Source organism: Schistocerca cancellata, chromosome 1 (genome assembly GCF_023864275.1).
Source record: "Schistocerca cancellata isolate TAMUIC-IGC-003103 chromosome 1, iqSchCanc2.1, whole genome shotgun sequence".
NCBI lineage: Eukaryota > Metazoa > Arthropoda > Insecta > Orthoptera > Acrididae > Schistocerca > Schistocerca cancellata.
This window is the reverse complement of record NC_064626.1, coordinates 751,543,304-751,563,994: the sequence shown is the minus strand read 5'-3', so window position 1 is coordinate 751,563,994 and position 20,691 is coordinate 751,543,304. Positions and strand designations below refer to the sequence as shown.

The following is a 20,691-nucleotide window of genomic DNA, read 5'->3' as shown; positions in this document are numbered from 1 at the left end:
CATGCCCCTCGACTCTTATAACTGCCATCTGGTTTCTGTACAAACTGTAAATAGTCTTTCGCTCCCTGTATTTTACCCCTGCCACCTTCAGAATTTGAAAGAGAGTTTTCCAGTTAACATTGTCAAAAGCTTTCTCTAAGTCTACAAATGCTAGAAACGTAGGTTTGCCTTTTCTTAATCTTTCTTCTAAGATAAGTCGTAAGGTCAGTATTGCCTCACGTGTTCCAACATTTCTACGGAATCCAAACTGATCTTCCCCGAGGTCGGCTTCTACCAGTTTTTCCATTCGTCTGTAAAGAATTCGCGTTAGTATTTTGCAGCTGTGACTTATTAAACTGATAGTTCGGTAATTTTCACATCTGTCAATACCTGCTTTCTTCGGGATTGGAATTATTATATTCTTCTTGAAGTCTGAGGGTATTTCGCCTGTTTCATACATCGTGCTCACCAGATGGTAGAGTTTTGTTATGACTGGCTCTCCCGAGGCCATCAGTAATTCAAATGGAATGTTGTCTACTCCCGGGGCCTTGTTTCGACTCAGGTCTTTCAGTGCTCTGTCAAACTCTTCACGCAGTATCTTATCTCCCATTTCGTCTTCATCTACATCCTCTTCCATTTCCATAATATTGTCCTCAAGTACATCGCCCTTGTATAAACCCTCTATATACTCCTTCCACCTTTCTGCCTTCCCTTCTTTGCTTAGAACTGGGTTGCCATCTGAGCTCTTGATATTCATACAAGTGGTTCTCTTCTCTCCAAAGGTCTCTTTAATTTTCCTGTAGGCAGCATCTATCTTACCCCTATTGAGACAAGCCTCTACATCCTTGCATTTGTCCTCTAGCCATCCCTGCTTAGCCATTTTGCACTTCCTGTCGATATCATTTTTGAGACGTTTGTATTCCTTATTTCCTGCTTCATTTACTGCATTTTTACATTTTCTCCTTTCATCAATTAAATTCAATATTTCTTCTGTTACCCAAGGATTTCTATTAGCCCTCGTCTTTTTACCTACTTGATCCTCTGCTGCCTTCACTACTTCATCCCTCAGAGCTACCCATTCTTCTTCTACTGTATTTCTTTCCCCCATTCCTGTCAATTGTTCCCTTATGCTCTCCCTGAAACTCTGTACAACCTCTGGTTCTTTCAGTTTATCCAGGTACCATCTCCTTAAATTCCCACCTTTTTGCAGTTTCTTCAGTTTCAATCTGCAGTTCATAACCAATAGATTGTGGTCAGAATCCACATCTGCCCCAGGAAATGTCTTACAATTTAAAACCTGGTTCCTAAATCTCTGTCTTACCATTATATAATCTATCTGATACCTTTTAGTATCTCCAGGATTCTTCCAGGTATACAACCTTCTCTTATGATTCTTGAACCAAGTGTTGGCTATGATTAAGTTATGCTCTGTGCAAAATTCTACAAGGCGGCTTCCTCTTTCATTCCTTCCCCCCAATCCATATTCACCTACTATGTTTCCTTCTCTCCCTTTTCCCACTGACGAATTCCAGTCACCCATGGCTATTAAATTTTCATCTCCCTTCACTACCTGAATAATTTCTTTTATCTCGTCATACATTTCATCTATTTCTTCATCATCTGCAGAGGTAGTTGGCATATAAACTTGTACTACTGTAGTAGGCATGGGCTTTGTGTCTATCTTGGCCACAATAATGCGTTCACTATGCTGTTTGTAGTAGCTAACCCGCACTCCTATTTTTTTTATTCATTATTAAACCTACTCCTGCATTTCTCCTATTTGATTTTGTATTTATAACCCTGTAATCACCTGACCAAAAGTCTTGTTCCTCCTGCCACCGAACTTCACTAATTCCCACTATATCTAACTTTAACCTATCCATTTCCCTTTTTAAATTTTCTAACCTACCTGCCCGATTAAGGGATCTGACATTCCACGCTCCGATCCGTAGAACGCCAGTTTTCTTTCTCCTGAATTAGAATTTCCAACCACTACTGCAACCGTCTTTCAAAGTCGCATAGTTTAACAGTGGTAAGCATGAGCCATCGGCAAGGGGGACGTGAAGCTAGTTAATTTGCACCAGGGTGTCACTGCACAGATTTAACATTCGCAGCCAGCTAGTCGCACCATCATGTACTTTCGCGAAAGTAGTGGTGGTTATTCTTGCTTTTCTGGAGCCACTGCGGTAGTCATTGGCCGTATCCGCAGTACAGATTCATATTATGTCTTAATAAGGCCACCCACATGTGCCGAGGCTATAGTTTGTATTCCCTTGACAAATTATGAAATGTTTATATGTTTGATTCAGTGAGTAAATCATTTTGTTTGATATCTTATGACAATATACCCGATTGCCACAGTGACCGCTAGTTTCCTTTTGTAGTTTGGTGAGTCTCTTCCTTAATATATCCGTGTGAGGTATGGTAATCCTATTTTCACCTTAACTGGGCAATTCGTAGTAATTTTCCTTTAATAAAATGTTGTCCATTGCTTGACCTTGTTTCTTTGAAATGTGCATAATGTTATGAGTGGCTTCTCTTTCCTGTGGATTACCGGGAATCGGACTTACAGCACCTTGGGGGTATGCTAAACAGCTCAACCGCCACCTCACAGTTGCTTTATATAATGGAAGTGAATGAAAGTAATATAAGAACAGCTACATTTGTTTTCTCATGGCTGATGTAGGAGGTAGAGATGAATACATCAGTTTTTATCTGAGACACTGGCAAGCTGTGGAGAACTTTGTTAAATTAGTATTGCCTGTAATAATAATTGTAAGTAATATGAAATTATCTATGTGCACGCCATGAAGACGGGTTGCAATAAATATCAAACTGGCATAAAGCGTACTACGTACTTGGATAAAGCAAATGATTATTACCATTTCAGTGTACTCACACAAAGTAGTTGACGATGATACCAGTGTTCTGCAAGTGCCGGCCGGAGTGGCCGTGCGGTTCTAGGCGCTACAGTATGGAGCCGGGCGACCGCTACGGTCGCAGGTTCGAAACCTGCCTCGGGCATGGATGTGCGTGATGTCCTTAGGTTAGTTAGGTTTAATTAGTTCTAAGTTCTAGGCTACTGATGACCTCAGAAGTTAAGTCGCATAGTGCTCAGAGCCATTTGAACCATTTTTTGTTCTGCAAGTAACGTTGTTGTTGTTGTTGTTGTGGTCTTCAGTCCTGAGACTGGTTTGATGCAGCTCTCCATGCTACCCTATCCTGTGCAAGCTTCTTCATCTTCCAGTACTTACTGCAACCCACATCCTTCTGAATCTGCTTAGTGTATTCATCTGACGTTCAAATCAGCCTTCGCCTCGCTGTGTGACTTGAGACAGTCGCATAGGGCTCAGAGCCATTTGAACCATTTTTTGTTCTGCAAGTAACGTTGTTGTTGTTGTTGTGGTCTTCAGTCCTGAGACTGGTTTGATGCAGCTCTCCATGCTACCCTATCCTGTGCAAGCTTCTTCATCTCCCAGTACTTACTGCAACCCACATCCTTCTGAATCTGCTTAGTGTATTCATCTGACGTTCAAATCATCCTTCGCCTCGCTGTGTGACTTGAGACACCAGTAGTCGTAGCTAAAGTTTATTACTTTATTCTCCTCGTAACTTACACGTAGCAGTCATATAGATCTCTCAGAATCAGTTTTTATGCATTATCCTCCTGAAGGTATTTAGTGTCATAAATGACCTCTCTTCTCGATTTGCAACTGAGCATGCTGTGAGAGATAAACACGATTCGCAAATGTTTATTCAACTTAACACATGAGTGGCTGTAATGACTCTCTGTGCTAAAACTAGTGGACGCAATGGTGAGTTTAAATGAGACCTGTTTATGAGCGAGTCATCGTTGCTTTACCCAAGAACAGGACAGTGTCCTTCATTTGAATTACGTTTACATGTCATTGATACTACGGCGACTCATTTACAATCATCTATAGGCAAAGATAGACCGTTCTGGGCAACAGACATGTAAGGATTTAAACAACATTTGTCAATTAACAAAAGTAAAATGGGAAACCGTATGCGATCAAATGCCTCACCGTCACAAACCGCTTTCATTAGCTTCTTCCCGATGAGAACAAACTATGATCCGACAACTCCAGGTTAGATGTGCTGTAACTTTTTATGACTACCCTTTGTTCTCAGCTTAAAGTACATATGTAAGAGGCCAGAAATTGATTTAATATTACCCATGCCGGCACGAGTTATTTAATTCACATTTCCTTAGACACGCTACACAGCATTCAATTATGATTTCACTATCCACAATTATAAAGTGAAGTTAGTCTTCTCTGCAGGCGCCAGATACGCTTGAACATTCTATAGGATGGCTTGCATCTTGAGATTTTCAGAACCTTTGAAATGCTGCTGTTCCTTCTGAATAAGAAATCGCCCATTGAAACCTTATTCTAGTAGGCAAACATGAAGTACTGTGCACTGAATACTTTTTTCCTTAATGATGAAATACCCCAAAAATGATCCCAAACGAAAGCAGTGAATTAAAATAGGCATAGTAAGCCAATTTACTTATATGTTTATAGCCAAAATTTGCAGTAACCGTAAAAGCATAATTAGCTGGACTCAAACGTTTCAGTAGATCATGAATATGTTTCTTCCAACGCAATCTCTCATCAATGCACATACCCAAAAATTTGGAATATTCTGCCTTAGCTATATTTCTCTGAAAAACATTGTTTACAATTTCCTCAGATAATTCTTGTTTGCTGGGTGTGATGACTATACTATTATCATCAGCAAACAGAACTAGCTTTGCATTTTCATGAATAAAGAGTGGCAAGTCATTAATGTATAGTAAGAAAAAGAAGAGACCCAAGACTGAACCTTCTGGGACCCCATCCTTGATTCCTGTTGATTATTGTGCGTTATGTGAACTATTTATTCCAACCTTTTGTACTCTTCCAGTTAAATATGAATTACATCATTTGTGCACTGTCCCACTCATACCACAATACTTAAGTTTATATAGAAGCATTCCATAATTTACACAGTCAAAAGCGTTTGAGAGATTACAAAAAATCTCATTTGATGATGTCCGTTTATCCAGAGTATTTAATACTTGATCAGTGAAGGCATATATAGCATTTTCTTTAGAGAACTTTCTGAAAACCAAAATGTCATTTTGTTGTTATTTTATTTTTACAAACATGTGAAGCGACTCTTAAATACATTACTTTTACATGAATTTAGGACAAATCTGTCAGAAATGAGATTGGGTGGTAGTTCGTGGCATCAGCCTGCCCCCTTTATATGCAATGGTTTAACAATAGCTTATTTCAGTCTATCAGGGGAAATGCCCTGTTTCAGTGAGCTATTACATATATGGCTGAGAATCCTACTTATCTGTTGGGAAGAAGCTTTTAGTGCTTTGTTGGAGATGACGTCAATTCCCTGTGGGCTTTTGCTTCTGAGCGAGTTTATTATTTTCCTAACTTCAGAAGGAGAAGTGGACAGAATTTCAGTTTCATCAAACTGCATAGGTATTGCCTCTTCCATGTATAGCTTTACCTTTTCTAATGAACATCTGGATCCTATTTTCTCCAAAACATTTAAAAAATTATTATTAAAAGTATTTTCAACCTCTGACGTTTTTTAAGTAAACTTCTGATTCAGATTGATGGTTAAATAGCCTTCCTGCGCTCTTGGTTGCCCTGTTTCCCTTTCAATAATATTCCAGATCGTTTTAATTTTATTGTCATAGGTGCTAATTTCAGACGTAATACACATATTTCTGAACTTTTTAATAATTTTCTTAACATGGTACAGTAATTTGTATAATATTTGACTGTTTCTGAGTCATTACTCTTTGTTGCTACTAGATATATTCCCATTTCCCGGTTACAAAATATTTTTATCTCTTTAGTAATCCATGATTTTTTACGTGATTTCTTTTTCCCAGTACACCTCATCCCAGTCTAACTGCTGCAAGCTTTCCCTAAAATTTGCAGTTTTAAAATCGTAAATATAGCTCACCACTTTGGAGGACTGTTTTGCTTTACTGTATGTTATCCTTCTTCAATCACTGTCAACCATAACCAGCCCCATTCCTCCATCTATGGGCAAGGATGCCCCAAAGATCGATGTAATTTCCATTTCTCTATCTTCACACACCTAAATCACTTGCTCACATTCTAGTTCTCGTTATGCCAACACCAACACCTTCGTCTTCAGTTCCCTTCAATTACGTCTAAACTGTTTCATCCCCAAGCATAACCACTGGACTCTAAATTAAATTCCGCCTCACCGTCCACAACTATCCCATACTTCTTGCAAATACACTAGAAAATATAGGTCTCTCTTTCAGCTCCAATCAATAAACCAGTCTGGTTACCACACATATTAAAAACCCAACAAAAAACTTACAGTAAACAGAAACTACAGATATCACTAATGCAGGATTCACACATCCTACACAATTTCTTATATCATAACCTTTGCTGAGATAGCCTATCCATATTGCTTAAATTGTACAGTCCTTCAAGTCCTCAAACTCCTTGCACTTCCCCATCACCCACATCTGTCTTTTATTTCCCACACCAGCTAGCCAAATTATTTCTTCTCCTCAAATTCTTTGAACATTTCTAGAATTCTGTATATTATACAAACTCTAAGAATAAAATCCAATTTTTCTTTAACCATTTCCAACCCTGTACTGCTAATTTTTCCTTATGAACGTATTCTCCCCTTGCTCCAGCTTACCACATTCCATATCTGTCTCAAGCCAATTTAACAAGATACCACTACCCGACGTAAATCTCTGTGTTGACATCTGCCTGTATTACTAACCATAGTTCCACCTCACCTAATAAGCATTATCGATCAGGGTTTCAGTATGCTACCCCGATTCCTAATACCACGTCTCAACACTCAGTCTGTCCGATCCAGAGTCCTGCCTCTTGTTCACACTTCTCTCAGTTGTCAGCCACTTTATCTCGCTCCCTGTCGGCCAATACAGCAATCTTTCTCCGCGGTTCACCATCCCGCCCTTCCTTACTTTCATCAATCTTAACTGGAGTTCCCCATCGTTCATAGTATATACTGCCTGCTCGTCGAAGCAGTACTGAATTCTTAATTATAACATCATTCACACAAAAGTCAAGAATGCAATGTACAAACATTTGTGAATTATAGTAATATTTTACTACATTTTAAGCTTGTTTCGACAGTATTTCATAAAAAAATATGCACTTTAATTATCTTTTGTTAATTGTAAATATCTATTTTATATTTTATGTTCTACCTAAGCCAAAGAGCAATAATATGAAATTATTAATAAATGAAAATAAATCTCTAAGATAGTTTGGATGTATGTTTTTATTATCCGATAAAAGTAAGTGCTATCGCAGACAAATTGTACATGAACCTCGACAGTAGGAGGGAAAGGAGATTCGTGTTTGACGTTCTGTCTACGTTGAGTTCTTTAGTAACAGAACAAGAAACAAGGAGAGCAACATACCACATCTGTTAAATGTCATTACTTTTCGTCCAGCAACAATAATAAAGGGCTTAAAAGTGCATGATATTTAAGGCATATGAGAAACGTCCAAGTAGAACATAAAACTACAAAGCTATGACCAAGGTAATGTGCTTTGCTGTAAAACAAAATATTGGAATTCTTTAAAATCACTGTAAATTGTTTTGTAAGTGTACGACTCCGCGTCAGACACTGAATTCATTGCTCTCATGGCATTTACTATCAGTCAAATTAGACTTTGTATAAAGAAGAGGAGAAACATGTTTGAAGTTCTGGATGAAACTGTCAGCTTCTACTTCTTAGGACGTAATTTTTGGTCTAATTTTTTTTGTAGGCAGGGGTTTAAAAACCCACATAAAGCTTTTATAGTATGTAAGATTGATAACGAGGAGTGCGCTATTGAATAGCTAACAGGTCACGTTTCGGTCAGATTTGTGAAGTATTTTATACAGTAGATTCCTTGGCAATGATCTCCGCACCAATCCGTAGGATAACAGCAGAAGCTCCAGCACGCGAGTTCGAAGACTATTTCCTGCATCTTGGTACACTGCAAGCAGAAGTCCCATTTCTTGCGCTGCTCATTGGTTCGGCAGCCGATCTACTCGTACTACTCGAGGTAGAACAACCGTTTGTGGATTCCGAGTACTCTGTAAAAGAAAACACAAGCAATCTGCACAGATTCCCAGGTAGTAACAGGTTTTTACATTTCTACTTAAACCAGTAGCCATGTCAGTAAATAAACAAGCTATTACCATGACAGAATAAACACAAAAGTTTCATGCCACTGCACATTGTAATTGGGCAGGATAGTCATTTGGCGCACCTGAGCTGTATCCTGGTCCCAGTATGTACTCTGCAAACTAAATGACATATGATACATTTTATTGTACTAAATGTTATTCCGTTCCATTCTCGGATGAAGCGAAGCAAGTATGGCTACTGCCATGTCTCTGTCCCACAAATTATGAGTCTAATTTTATCATCATGTCCTATTCGAGGCTAAAGAGTGTTAGCAGGCTGAAAAATTTGAGTAATTACATACTGAAAAAGATTTTAGATTTTTCGAAGTAAATCTTTGAGAGGTTTTGAGGAAGGTATCTGCCAGCTGAACTAGCACAGAAAGTCTGTTGAGCAAAACGAGTGAGTAATTACAAAACAAGTAATGCCCTTGTTGGTCTACTCTTGATGCATCTTCTGAATCCAACCTGATATGGTTCGAACTTGAACAGTACCCTACCATAGGCAGTAAAAATACTTTTAACTATATATTTTGGGACCGAAATCCAACTTCCCACTATGTGATCAATAAATAATGGCCGGCCGGAGTGCCCGTGCGGTACTAGGCGCTACAGTCTGGAGCCAAGCGACCGCTACGGTCGCAGGTTCGAATCCTGCCTCGGGCTTGGACGTGTGTGATGTCCTTAGGTTAGTTAGGTTTAAGTAGTTATAAGTCTAGGGGACTGATGACCTCAGAAGTTAAGTCGCATAGTGCTCAGAGCCAATAAATCAATGACTTCAGTTTTCTTTAACGAAACTTAGATTTGGGGTAACATAGTAGCCTATCTTTGTAAAAGTCACATATTTTGTAGAGATCAGACCCGATATGGTTCTTGGTTAATGCTTCCTCATAGAGCCCAACAACAGCTCAAAGTCAGAGTTCACTAAATCACTGGAATATGTATACTACAAATTATAACGGTTCTATCACACTTTCGTGGAACACAGGTGAAGTTACTTTCGTTTCATTAGACAGCGGTTCTACGTAACAGAAAGTTTCTAAATCTAGTAAGCACCTGCCTAGATTCGCCATAAGAACATACACCTACTGACAAGAAAGGCGACGCACCCAGAAGTGTTCGAGGAAACGAAATGAAATTTCACAGGTTGATAGTGTAAATGGCTGGATGCATGCTCTGATTACGTTGGGAGGGGAGTCTCAAAGCCATTGTATCCCGTCTCCAGCCAATCTGATCCAAAACTTATGCAACTAGTCATTTATATCTTGATACAGATACTGGGACGGAGCTGTTGTCGAACACCTGTCTATTGGAGGCAGATGTGGCGTATTCCGGTGAAACAGGTTAGCTCAGCACCGTGCAGACAGTGTGACATGTGTGAAGGAACACAAAAAAGTCACACGAGGGGTAACACATGAAAGCGTACGATATCCGAGACATACGATATGCCGTCAGAATTCCCACGATTAGTACCAGCCGTCCCTTAAGTCATTCCAGATGGTTCTCTACAACATAACACCCTGTGCCTCTCCAAAACATTGAAAGAATGGGACCTCTCCCCAGCCCATTGCCTTACTCGCCATCAGTGATCTCCCAGGGTAGCAGAGAGTCCGCAGATCGTGGTCTCGCGGTCGTGCTCTCGCTTCCCGAATACGGGGTCCCGGGTTCGATTCCTGGCGGGGTCAGGGATTTTCACTTGCCTGGAGATAACTGGGTGTTTGTGTTGTCTTTATCATTTTATCCTCATTCATGATAGTGGCGATATTGGACTGAGCAAAGTTTGGGAATTTGTACGGGCGCTGATAACCACGCAGTTGAACGCCCCATAAACAAAACTTCATCATCCAGGGTAGCATAGAAGCTCTGTTCATCACAGAAAACAATACAACACAATTCAACGCCAGTGCACGCTTCATAGTCACGGCACCACTCCAAAAACAGCCGCTTGTGTTGTTGTGTTAACGGCACCCTACGCATGCGACGACAATTCCCGGCTGCTGCTAGTTGCGACCAATGAGGCGGGATGACACAGCGTGGTGTCCATTACCTGTCCTCGGAGTGTAGGCACTGATATGAAGGGCTTATGTTGTGCTTGGTGGAATTCGGTAGTTCTTCCTTGTGCTGGTGAGACATGGTCGATCAGGAACTTGACGGCGAGTATGCCTCACGATTTCATGCAATTTAACATTGGGCCATTGTCAAATCCGAATGAACACAAATATGGATATTGCATAGTTTGACGAGCCGCCAAAATGCAGGCCTACAATGTGGTCCTTCCAAACGCTATCACGTCCTGATAACGCGTTCACACACGAGTACACATCATCTCCCTGCTCTTCTCAGTGATCTATCAACATCCGATGCTATTCATGCCCCTTATACAGGGTGATCTAGCTGCCCCTGCCGCTTCGTTTCATGCAAGCTTTAATGTTATAGCTGGCGTTCGTAAACCACGCTTGAGATTTTCACATATTGTCGCTCGCTACGCGTGAACTGTTCCTGCTACAGAAAAATAAACAAACTTTTCTTTGGAAATTTAATGTAGTTAAATTTTGTTCTGGGATACATTTTCGTGCTATTCAAGAAAAACGTACAAAGGTGACGTTCAAATGTACCCCCACTCCCAAACACAGCTGCCACTGATCGGAATTTATCTTGTCTTGTTCATGGCACCCACTCCTAGCACTGTACAAATATTTGCGATCGCACGGATTATTTTACACGTTCGACCTTTTTTGGCCTTCATTCACTGGTCTTTTTAGGTCACCGCCTTCGTCGGACACTTACAAATTATAAATCTGACGTTTGTGTAACAAATTCTTCATTTGTGTTGCCAAATTAGTGAATTTTAATAGCATAAAGTACATCTACATCTACATGGATACTCTCCAAATCACATTTAATTTCCTGGCAGAGGGTTAATAGCATCACCTTCACAGTTCCCTATTATTCCAATCTCGTATAGCGCGCGGAAAGAACCAACACCTATATGTTTCCGTGTGAGCTCTGATTTCCCTTATTTTATCATGGAGATCGTTTCTCCCTATGTAGGTCATCGTCAACAAAATATTTTCGCATTCGGAGGAGAAAGTTGGTGATTGGAATTTCGTGAGAAGATTCCTCCTCCCCGAATAACGCCTTTGTTTTAATGATGCCCGTCCCAAATTATGTACCATTTCAGTGACAATCTCTCCCCTATTTCGCGATAAAACAAAACGTTCTCCTTTCTTTGAACTTTTCGATGTACTCCGTCAATCCTGTTGGTAAGGATCCCACACCGCGCAACAGTACTCTAAAAGAGGACGGACAAGCGTAGTGTGGGCAGTCTCTTTAGTAGGTCTGTTACATTTTCTAAGTGTCCTGCCAATAAAACGTAGTCTTTTGTTTGCCTTCCCCACAACATTTTCTATGTGTTCCTTCCAATTTAAGTAGTTCGTAATTCTAGTTCTTAGATATTTAGTTGAATTTACTGCCTTTAGGTTTGATTGATTTATCGTGTAACCTTTTAGCACTCATGTGGATGACCTCACATTTTTCGTTGTTTAGGGTAAACAATTACACCGTTGTGTTTGTCAGACCATCTATCTACGAAAGTACCCTGGTTCTAAGGGATCGAATTGTCAACGTAATTAGCTTACAAAAGTAATTTTTCGTTCATTGCCCTCACGGGCACGTTTAAATTAGTAATGTTAACGAAGTAGCCGGCTATGCAGATACAGACCAGAAAAGGGCGAATATCGGGAATAGTTCCTGCAGTCTGAAATTTTTGGACAGTGATAGTAGAGAATGCCACGAACAACATACTAGAAATCCTGACTGGTTAGGTATGAATGGGGGTAGAGGTGTGTTTGAAGATCACTGGTGTACATTTCTCTTGAATAACTCGAAAATCGTGGCCTTCATCGACAACGTATCCCAGTACAAAATTTAACTACATTAAATTTCGTACGGAAAGGTCCTGCTAATTTTTCCTGTAGGACTAATAGTTTCCGCATAGTGAGCGATAGCATATGAAAATCTCGCCTGTGTTTTATGAAAGACAGATGTACAACTGCGGGTTGCATAAAACGACAACGGTAGCGGCAGCTGAGTCAGTCTGTTTACCCTACCAGGCCTAGTAACAACACTGATGCCTAATGCACTGTGCTGACAGTTCTACCAGTCACAGGAAACTGCAACTCTAATGATTTACATACCAGTCCATGGTGTGTACGTGTGCGAAGTTACACTGACATGCGAAAATGTCTCCTGTGTACCTCACGTCTCTTGCCAGGCAGCGTATTTTCTTTCCTAGGCATTGGTATGGTACTCAACAGTAATCATCTTCGGAATCAAGAAACACCGAATACAGACAACTACCTCTATCCCTAACTCTCTGTAAATCACTCGTGAAGAGTGCGGCCTGGGTTTCGCATTACCAATGTTTTTGTATAGTGGTACACCATAAGGTGACTTTCGGAGTATAGATGTCGGAACAAGTCGATCTTATGCACTACAAGTGATTATTACCTTTCATGTACGCACATTTCATGCTTAAACTGACATCGCTTCATTTAGTGAACAGTTATTCGTTTTAGTCAGTTTCTACTCGAATGATTCTATCTCGTACTTCAGTGTAACATGTACTAGGAGGAAGAACGCACTGTTCGGATTCAAAGATAAACTTATTCCTTTTGTGCAGACCCAAGATATATATATATTTATAGTACAACAAGGGTCATTCAGTAGATACACTGAAGAGCCAGAGAAACTGGTACACCTGCCCAATATCGTGTAGGACTCGCGCGAGCAAACAGAAGTTCCGCAGCACGGCGTGGCGTGGACTCGAAAATGTCTGAAGTACTGCTGGAGGGAATTGACACCATGAATCCTGCAGGGCTGCCCATAAGTCCATAAGAGTACGGGAGGGTGGGGGGGGGGTGGAGATCTCTTCTCAACAGCATGTTGCAAGGTGTCCCAGGTATGCTCAGTAATGTTCATGCCTGGGGAGTTTGGTGGTTAGCGGAAGTATTTAAAGTCAGAAGAGTGTTTCTGGAGCCACTCTGCAGCAATCCCGGACGAGTGGGATGTCGCATTGTCCTGCTGAAATTGCCCATGTCCGTCGGATTGCACAAGGAAACAATGGGCACGAATGCATGCAGGTGATCAGACAGGATGCTTACGTACGACTCACGTCAGAGTCGTATCTAGACGTATCACACCAACTACACACGCCCCACACCATTAAAGAGCCACCACAAGCTTGAGCTTCCCTGATGACATGCAGGGTCGCCGGCCGCTGTGGCTGTGCGGTTCTAGGCGCTCCAGTCCGGAGCCGCGCTGCTGCTACGGTCGCAGATTCGAATCCTGCCTCGGGCATGGGTATGTGTGATGTCCTTAGGTTAGTTAGGTTTAAGTAGTTCTAAGTTCTAGGGGGCTGATGAGCACAGCAGTTGAGTCCCATAGTGATCAGAGCCATTTGAACCATTTGAACAAGCAGAGTCCATGGAGTCATGAGGTTGTCTCCATACCCGTACACATACATCCGCTCGATACAATTTGAAAAGAGACTCGTCCGATTATTCAACATGTTACCAGTCAACTACAGTGCAATGTCGGTGTCGACGGGCCCAAACGAGTCGTAAAGCTTTGTGTTGTGCAGTCAGCAAGGGTACACGAGTGAGCCTTCGGCTCCCAAAGCCCATATCGATGATGTTTCGTTGAATGGTTCGGACGCTGACACTTGTTGATGGCCCAGCATTGACGTCTGCAGCAATTTGCGGAAGGGTTGCGCTTCTGTCACGTTGAACGATTCCCTTCAGTCGTCGTTGGTTCCGTTCTTGCAGGATCTTTTTCCGGCCGCAGTGATGTCGGAGATCTGATGTTTTACCAGATTCCTGATCCTCACGGTACACTCGTGAAATGGTGGTACGCGAAAATTCTGGCTTCATCGCTATTTCGGAGATGCTGTGTCCCATCAAAATGTTTGTGAATTCCTAAGGGACCAAACTGCTGAGGTCATCGGTCCATAGACTTAAACCCTACATAAACTAACTAAGAACGACATACACACCCATGCTCTTGAAGGACTCGAACGTCCGGCGGGAGGGGCCGCGCAATCAGTGACATGGCGCCTCAAACAGCACGGCCACTCCGCAAGGCTGTGTCCCATCGCTCGTGAGCCGACTACAACACCACGTTAACTCACTTAAATCTTGATAACGTGCCATTGTGGAAGCAGTAGCCGATATAACAACTGCGCCAGACTCTTGTTGTCTTATATAGGAGTTGCCGACCGCAGCGCCGTATTCTGCCCGTTTGCATATCTGTGTATGTGAATACGCATGCCTATACCAGTTTCTTTGGCGCTTATGTGTAAATGGAAAAACGGTATAAAAATATAAAACTTCGACAAAGCCTGTGGTTCTTTCTTATTTTTTGGAGGTGTCTTAGAAAGATTATCAGAGTGACTGCAGACCTGCCTCGCGAATGTGATGCTTGGAATCAGTGAAGTTTTGCACCAAAGTGGATCAGCGTAGTGCATTAGATTTCTGTCAACTGAAGGGTTCAAACTGATAGAAATTCAAAGTCGGATGGTGGAGCAACATTGTAAAAGTTGTCTGAGTCAAGTACGAGTGGGCAGATAAGTACAAACGGGGTGTAAGAAGTGTTGAAGATTAGCCAAGCCCAGGATGATCTGTATGTGAAGTCACGGACAACAACACATCAGAGTTGGTGAGCTGATACGGGAAAACAAGAGTGTTACGATGAGTGATAATGGAGTAACGATCAACACTGGTATCGTATCAGCCCACCATATTATTCATAACGTACTGATCTTTGAGAAAGTGTGTGCGAGGTGTGTTCCAAAACATTTAAAATCAGAAATGGAAGAAAGGCTCATGGATGTGTGCAAGGAGACCTGACGTTCGTCTGCTTGCTCCATCGCCCGTATTCCCAGTGCCTGGAAACATTAAGATTATCACATTTCTAACCTTCTAAAAGAAGGAGGCACACGGCATCACGCTGTGTATGTCATAGAGGAACAGAACAAGCTGAGTTTCCCAGGATCTCTGTTTCCGGAATCCATGTTGATTTTTAAAGATGAGATTTTCATTTTCCAAAAACGTCATAGTTCCTGAGCATAGAACGTGATCTATAATTCTACAATAGATTGACGTCAAAGATATAGGTCTGTCATTGTTTGTATCTGGCCTACAGGCCGGCCGGGTTGGTCGAGCGGTTCTAGGCGCTACATTCTGGACCGCTACGGTCGCAGGTTTGAATCCTGCCGCGGTCATGGATGTGTGTGATGTCCTTAGGTTAGTTAGGTTTAAGTAGTTCTAAGTCTAGGGGACTGATGACCTCAGATGTTAAGTCCCATAGTGCTCACAGCCATTTGAACCATTTTTTGTCCTACAGCTCTTCTTAAAAACAGTAATGACCCGCGCTTTCTTCCAGTCACTAGGCATTCTTCATTGCTCAAGCGATCTACGATAAATTACTGCTAGAATGGGAGCAAGCTTTTTCGCAGAATCTTTATAGAATCTTAGAGGTATCTCATCTGGTCTTGATGCATTTACACTACTAAGCGATTGGGGTTGTTTTTCTATTCCGCCATCGGTTATCTTAATACTTGCCATGTCGAAATTCGTACGACAATTGAAAGGAGGGAGAGTGTTACTATCTTCCACCGTAAAACAATTTCGGAAGACCGAATTCAGTATTTCGACCTTCTCTCTGTTGCCTTCTGTTTCGGTGCCAGTATGGTCATTGAGTGAATGAATAGATGATTTTGACTCATTTACTGATTTTAAATACGACGAAAACCTGTGACTTCGTAGGCTTTGCCGGCGCAATAAGTCTTCAAAGCTTCTTCGGGTTTGCTGCCGGATCCTAAAACCAACTCGATTCGATATTTGGGCGAACAAGCAGTTGGATCGTCAAAATATCGAATCGAGTTCATTTTAGGATCCGGCAGCAAGAGACTTTCAACTACCAAAATCTCTTAGAACTTTTACTCGGATCGGTTGACAAAGTTTTGCTTTTAGAGTCACTGAACGCTTCTCTCATTGCTGTGCTTACACGCATTGGCGCTTCGTTCAGCTTGAGCTAGGTTTTTAATTCTCTTGAATCTGAAACGAAGATCTCTTTGATTACATAGCATATTTCTGACACGACCATGATGGGTCTTTCCCATCAGTTAAGACCTTACCCAGAATACACTTTTTTAGCATATTGCACGTTGCCTTTGATTTTTTTCCTTTTGTTGTCCACATCTTCGTACTCATCATCGAATATTTGATGCTGTCTTCTCAGACACTCTGAAATTTTTATCCTGTCACTCTTGCTAAGCAAAAATATCTTCCTGCCTTTCTTAACATTCTTTGTAAGACTCGTTTTGAAAGATGCTATCACAGCTATATGATCACTGATACGTTCCACTACGTTACCTAATTCTATTAAGGTCTGTTTGTTACCAGGAGGTCTAAGACGTTACCCTCACAAGGTGGTTCTCTCACTATCTGCTCAAAGTAATTATCGGACAAGACATCCAGAACAATGTCACACGAATCCCTGTCTATGGCATCAGCTTTGATAGCATGGCACTCTCAGTCTATACCTGGCAAGTTAAAGTCACACCCTGTAACAACGGCATAATAAGAAAAATTACTAACGATATTCTGCAAGTTCTGTCTGAAGCGCTCTGCCACTAGAGCTCCTGACCCGGGTGATCTATAAAAGCATCAGATTACCATTTTTGACCGATCTTTGATGCTTAACTTCACCCAGATTAATTCACAATCGCAATCCGTGATAACCTCACTAGATTTTATCGAATACTTTACTGCAATAAACACGCCGCCGCCATTGGTGACTAACCTATCCTTACGATAAGTATTCCAATCTGAACTTAGGAAATCTAGGCAGTAGCGTGGAATTGGTTACGCATACGCCCCAAGAATTCTTTGCAGGTGGAATTGAGAAGCTTGTCCAGCGCTGGCGTAAGTCTGAGAGAATGCGAAGTGGATTACGTTGAAAAGTAAACGAGTGTTGTATTCCAATCTCACGCTAAATGTTTTTTTTTTAAATCCGGTTTTTTTATTGAATGACCCTTGTACGTTACAATCACGTAACACAAGGATCTAGATTAACGACCTTCACAGAGGCCTATGAGAACTTCACACAGAGCTAGTAACTGAAATGAACATGTGTTCTGTTGAGACGTCATGATGCTATGTCAAGGAAATATTGGCAGTTGGGTCCAACTTCCGCCGAGGGACATAAATCGACAAAGCAAACTGTAGTCATTCTGCAATTTTGATTTCAGTTCCCGTGCTTGCAGAAAATAATAATGAATGAAGGACGGGTTCACCTATTTTCAAGTACACAAATTATTGTTTTGTTTAGACGTCAAAACATGTTTCACGACAGTGGTGGCATCCTTTTATTTTACATTGTGTGTGTCCTGTGGCTGTCAACCGAAATCAGCCACACTGTAGTATTTGACTACACATGAGCTGTGATGGTTTTTTTTTGTGCCAAAGCGTTTCTTTTTAGTTGGATTGACGTTTTCTCCTTCTCATTTGTGAATACCGCGTTTTTGTATGTTGCTGCGGCTTGGAAATACGTTTCTGATCAGAAACGTTTCGTTCTGTCAGTTTATCCAGATACTATCTTAATTCGTAGATTTCTCCGTTCTTCCAGTTAGCGTATTTCATAGCTAATAAATTATGATCGTGATCCGCACCTCCAGTTGGAAAGGTCTGACAGTTTAAAATCTGGTTTCGAAATTTTTTCTTACCGTTATACAATGTCTAGTCACTTTAATGTGACCAAAAGCCTGAATAATCAGATTTTGCAAAGTGGACCGCTGTGAGGTGTGCAGGAAGAGAGTCAGTGAGGTTGTGGAAGACACCGACAGGGATGCGGAGCCATTCCCACTCCAGTGCCGTGGCCAGTTTTTGCGCTGAGGATCCATGACGCGAACAGACTGATTGAGGTGGTCCTACAGACTCTCCACTGGGTTTAAATCCAAGGATGAAACCCTGGTTCAAATGGTTCAAATAGCTCTGAGTACTCTGGGACTTCACACAAATCCATGCCCGAGGCAGGATTCGAACCTGCGACCGTAGCGTTCGCGCGGTTCCAGACTGAAGCGCCTAGAACCGCTCGGCCACAGAGGCTGCCTGAAACCCTAGATTTAAACAGTATTTAAAGTGGAAAAACAACATTTTGGAACTCCTAAAACAACGTAGGTCAGCCACATTCGCACAAATGAGTAAGATGACGTATTTTGCATATTTTCATTCAATAATGACATATAGAATAATGTTTTGAGATAACTCATCTTTAAGAAAGAAACGTGCTGTAAGAATAATATGTGGTCCTAACCCACGATCATTTTGTAGAGATCTGTTTAGGGAGTTAGGCATTCTGATTACTGTAGTCCTATATTTGTTCTCTTATGAAGCCAGTTGTAAATAATCTACTGCAGTTCAAAAGGAACAATAATATATAATTAAAATGCCACAAGAAATAATTATATTCATTACGCCACATTAAGGCTGTGTTTAGCACAACGCTGTAACAAAAATTTTTGATCACTTGCCCAGTGTTATAAAAGGTCTGACAGACAGCAAAGTAAAGCTTGAGAAGAAACTGAAATGTTTCTCCTTGACAACTACTTCTGTTCCATAGAAGAATTTCTCTTATTGTAACGTGTGAAAGATGCTGGGTAGGACTTAGTAGCTCACATCTGTAAGTCTTCTGTTCTTTAGAAAAAAAGCCCTTGTATATTATCAGCATGTAGGCATATTTGCAAAATATAACTGTGATGTGAATATAAAATAACTCCTTCCACAGCTTTACGTTACATCGAGAAAATGATCCATGGAACACGAAACTAACTTATTATCTCGTCACACGTTATTTCCTTATCGTCATCATCTGTGTCGATATAGCGGGCATATAAGCTTGTGCTACTATGGTGGATGGGTTCACGGATTGACTAAACTGTTCACGGTAGATTATTCGCATTCATATATTCATTATTAGACCTACTCCTAGGTAGTCCCGTTATTGGTCATATCTTGCATTGGCCCACTATTAGACCTCCTCCTGTATTACTCCTGTTTTGTTTTGTATTCATAACTGTGTACGTTCGTGAGCAAATGTTTCGTTCTTCCTGTCGCCATGCGTCAGGACGGGGGTGGAGGAGGTGGAATCGATTAAGTGTCTGGTGACTGGTGGTGATATTTTCATGATGACAACATCTTCCTCAGTAGTCCCTATCCGGAGATTCGAACTGGGTACAATTTTAGCTCCGATTATACCAGAAAGGATGCCATCAACATTACGCCATACACTAGAGCTGCATATCTCGGGGAAAAATAATGGTTGTAGTTTCCTCTTGCATTCAGCCGTCTGCAGCACCAATACACATCGGCGTACAAAACTTAGGTAAGACATTAATTGTCACGTGATGTGCCAAATAATAAAACTAGATGAAACTAGGAACGTACATAGAAAGCAAAACTACAGAATAGTACAGAAGGAAACTGGAATAAATACGCAATGAGGCGAACAGAAATGACACTTTCATTCTAAGACAATAGTTATACGAGAGTCACCGCGATTTATGATGGTCCCCAGGACATTACAAAAGGCGGAATGAGGTTCTTAATAGTGTGTGTGCGGAACGCACGCTTTGCAACGTGCTGTCATTCTGGCCACAAGGTTGGTAACGAGTTCTGGTTGTAGGGCGTTTCATTCCTCGATCAGCGCAATCGACGACTATTGGACGGTCGCTAGTGCATGTGGACGTGCCCCAATACGTCTCCATATGCGCTCAATCGGATGTAAGTCAAGGGACACACAGGTCAATCCATTCCTCCTCCACCTGCAGAGTTCAATGTCGTCGTGCAATGTCATCCATAAAAATGAAGCAGCTCGAGGTCGGCTCGGTAATAATCGTGTTACGTAGTGTGAACCAACCGAAACTGTACAATGTGAAAATACTCGCTGTTAATAAGCTGATGAACAACGTGACTGAAGCAACCATAATCATAGGAAAGTTCAAAGGCGAAGACATTCTGATTCCAAGAATACTACTGATTCTAATCGACTTCCTGTTTCAATTGAAGCGTGTCCATTGTCTGGTTCGCCTTGCATTCGCAATGACGATCAATAAATCGCAAGGTCACAGTTGCTGGAAGTTTGTGGAGTGAACTTTGAATTGCGAAGTTTTTGCCGTGGTCAGTTGTGAGTGGCGTGCTCGACCGTCGGTAAACCATCGGCAAACCATTGTCGAAACAATCAATTCCGATTTCTTTCGTTTCAATAAATTTATGATCTTAGCAAAATTGTTGTGTTTCAATTCACATAAAGTTTCGACTGGATGTATTGCAACCGAGCGTCGATTGTCAGACTAACAAAAATGATCCTAGGCAAATTGTTATGTTTCAGTTCATGGAAATTAAAGGTAAGGTTGGGCTG

General features: G+C 41.3%; 1 protein-coding gene across 1 annotated transcript in view; it reads right to left on the bottom strand.

Moving 5' to 3' along the window:
- Positions 1–7,815: 7,815 nt before the first annotated feature.
- LOC126100560 (uncharacterized) overlaps positions 7,816–20,691 on the bottom strand; it is a 167,739-nt gene continuing 154,863 nt past the window's right edge. The window contains exon 9 of the mRNA XM_049911216.1: positions 7,816–8,124. Coding sequence (XP_049767173.1) covers positions 8,085–8,124 — 40 coding nt within the window. The 3' untranslated portion in view covers positions 7,816–8,084. The remainder of the gene's footprint in view (positions 8,125–20,691) is intronic.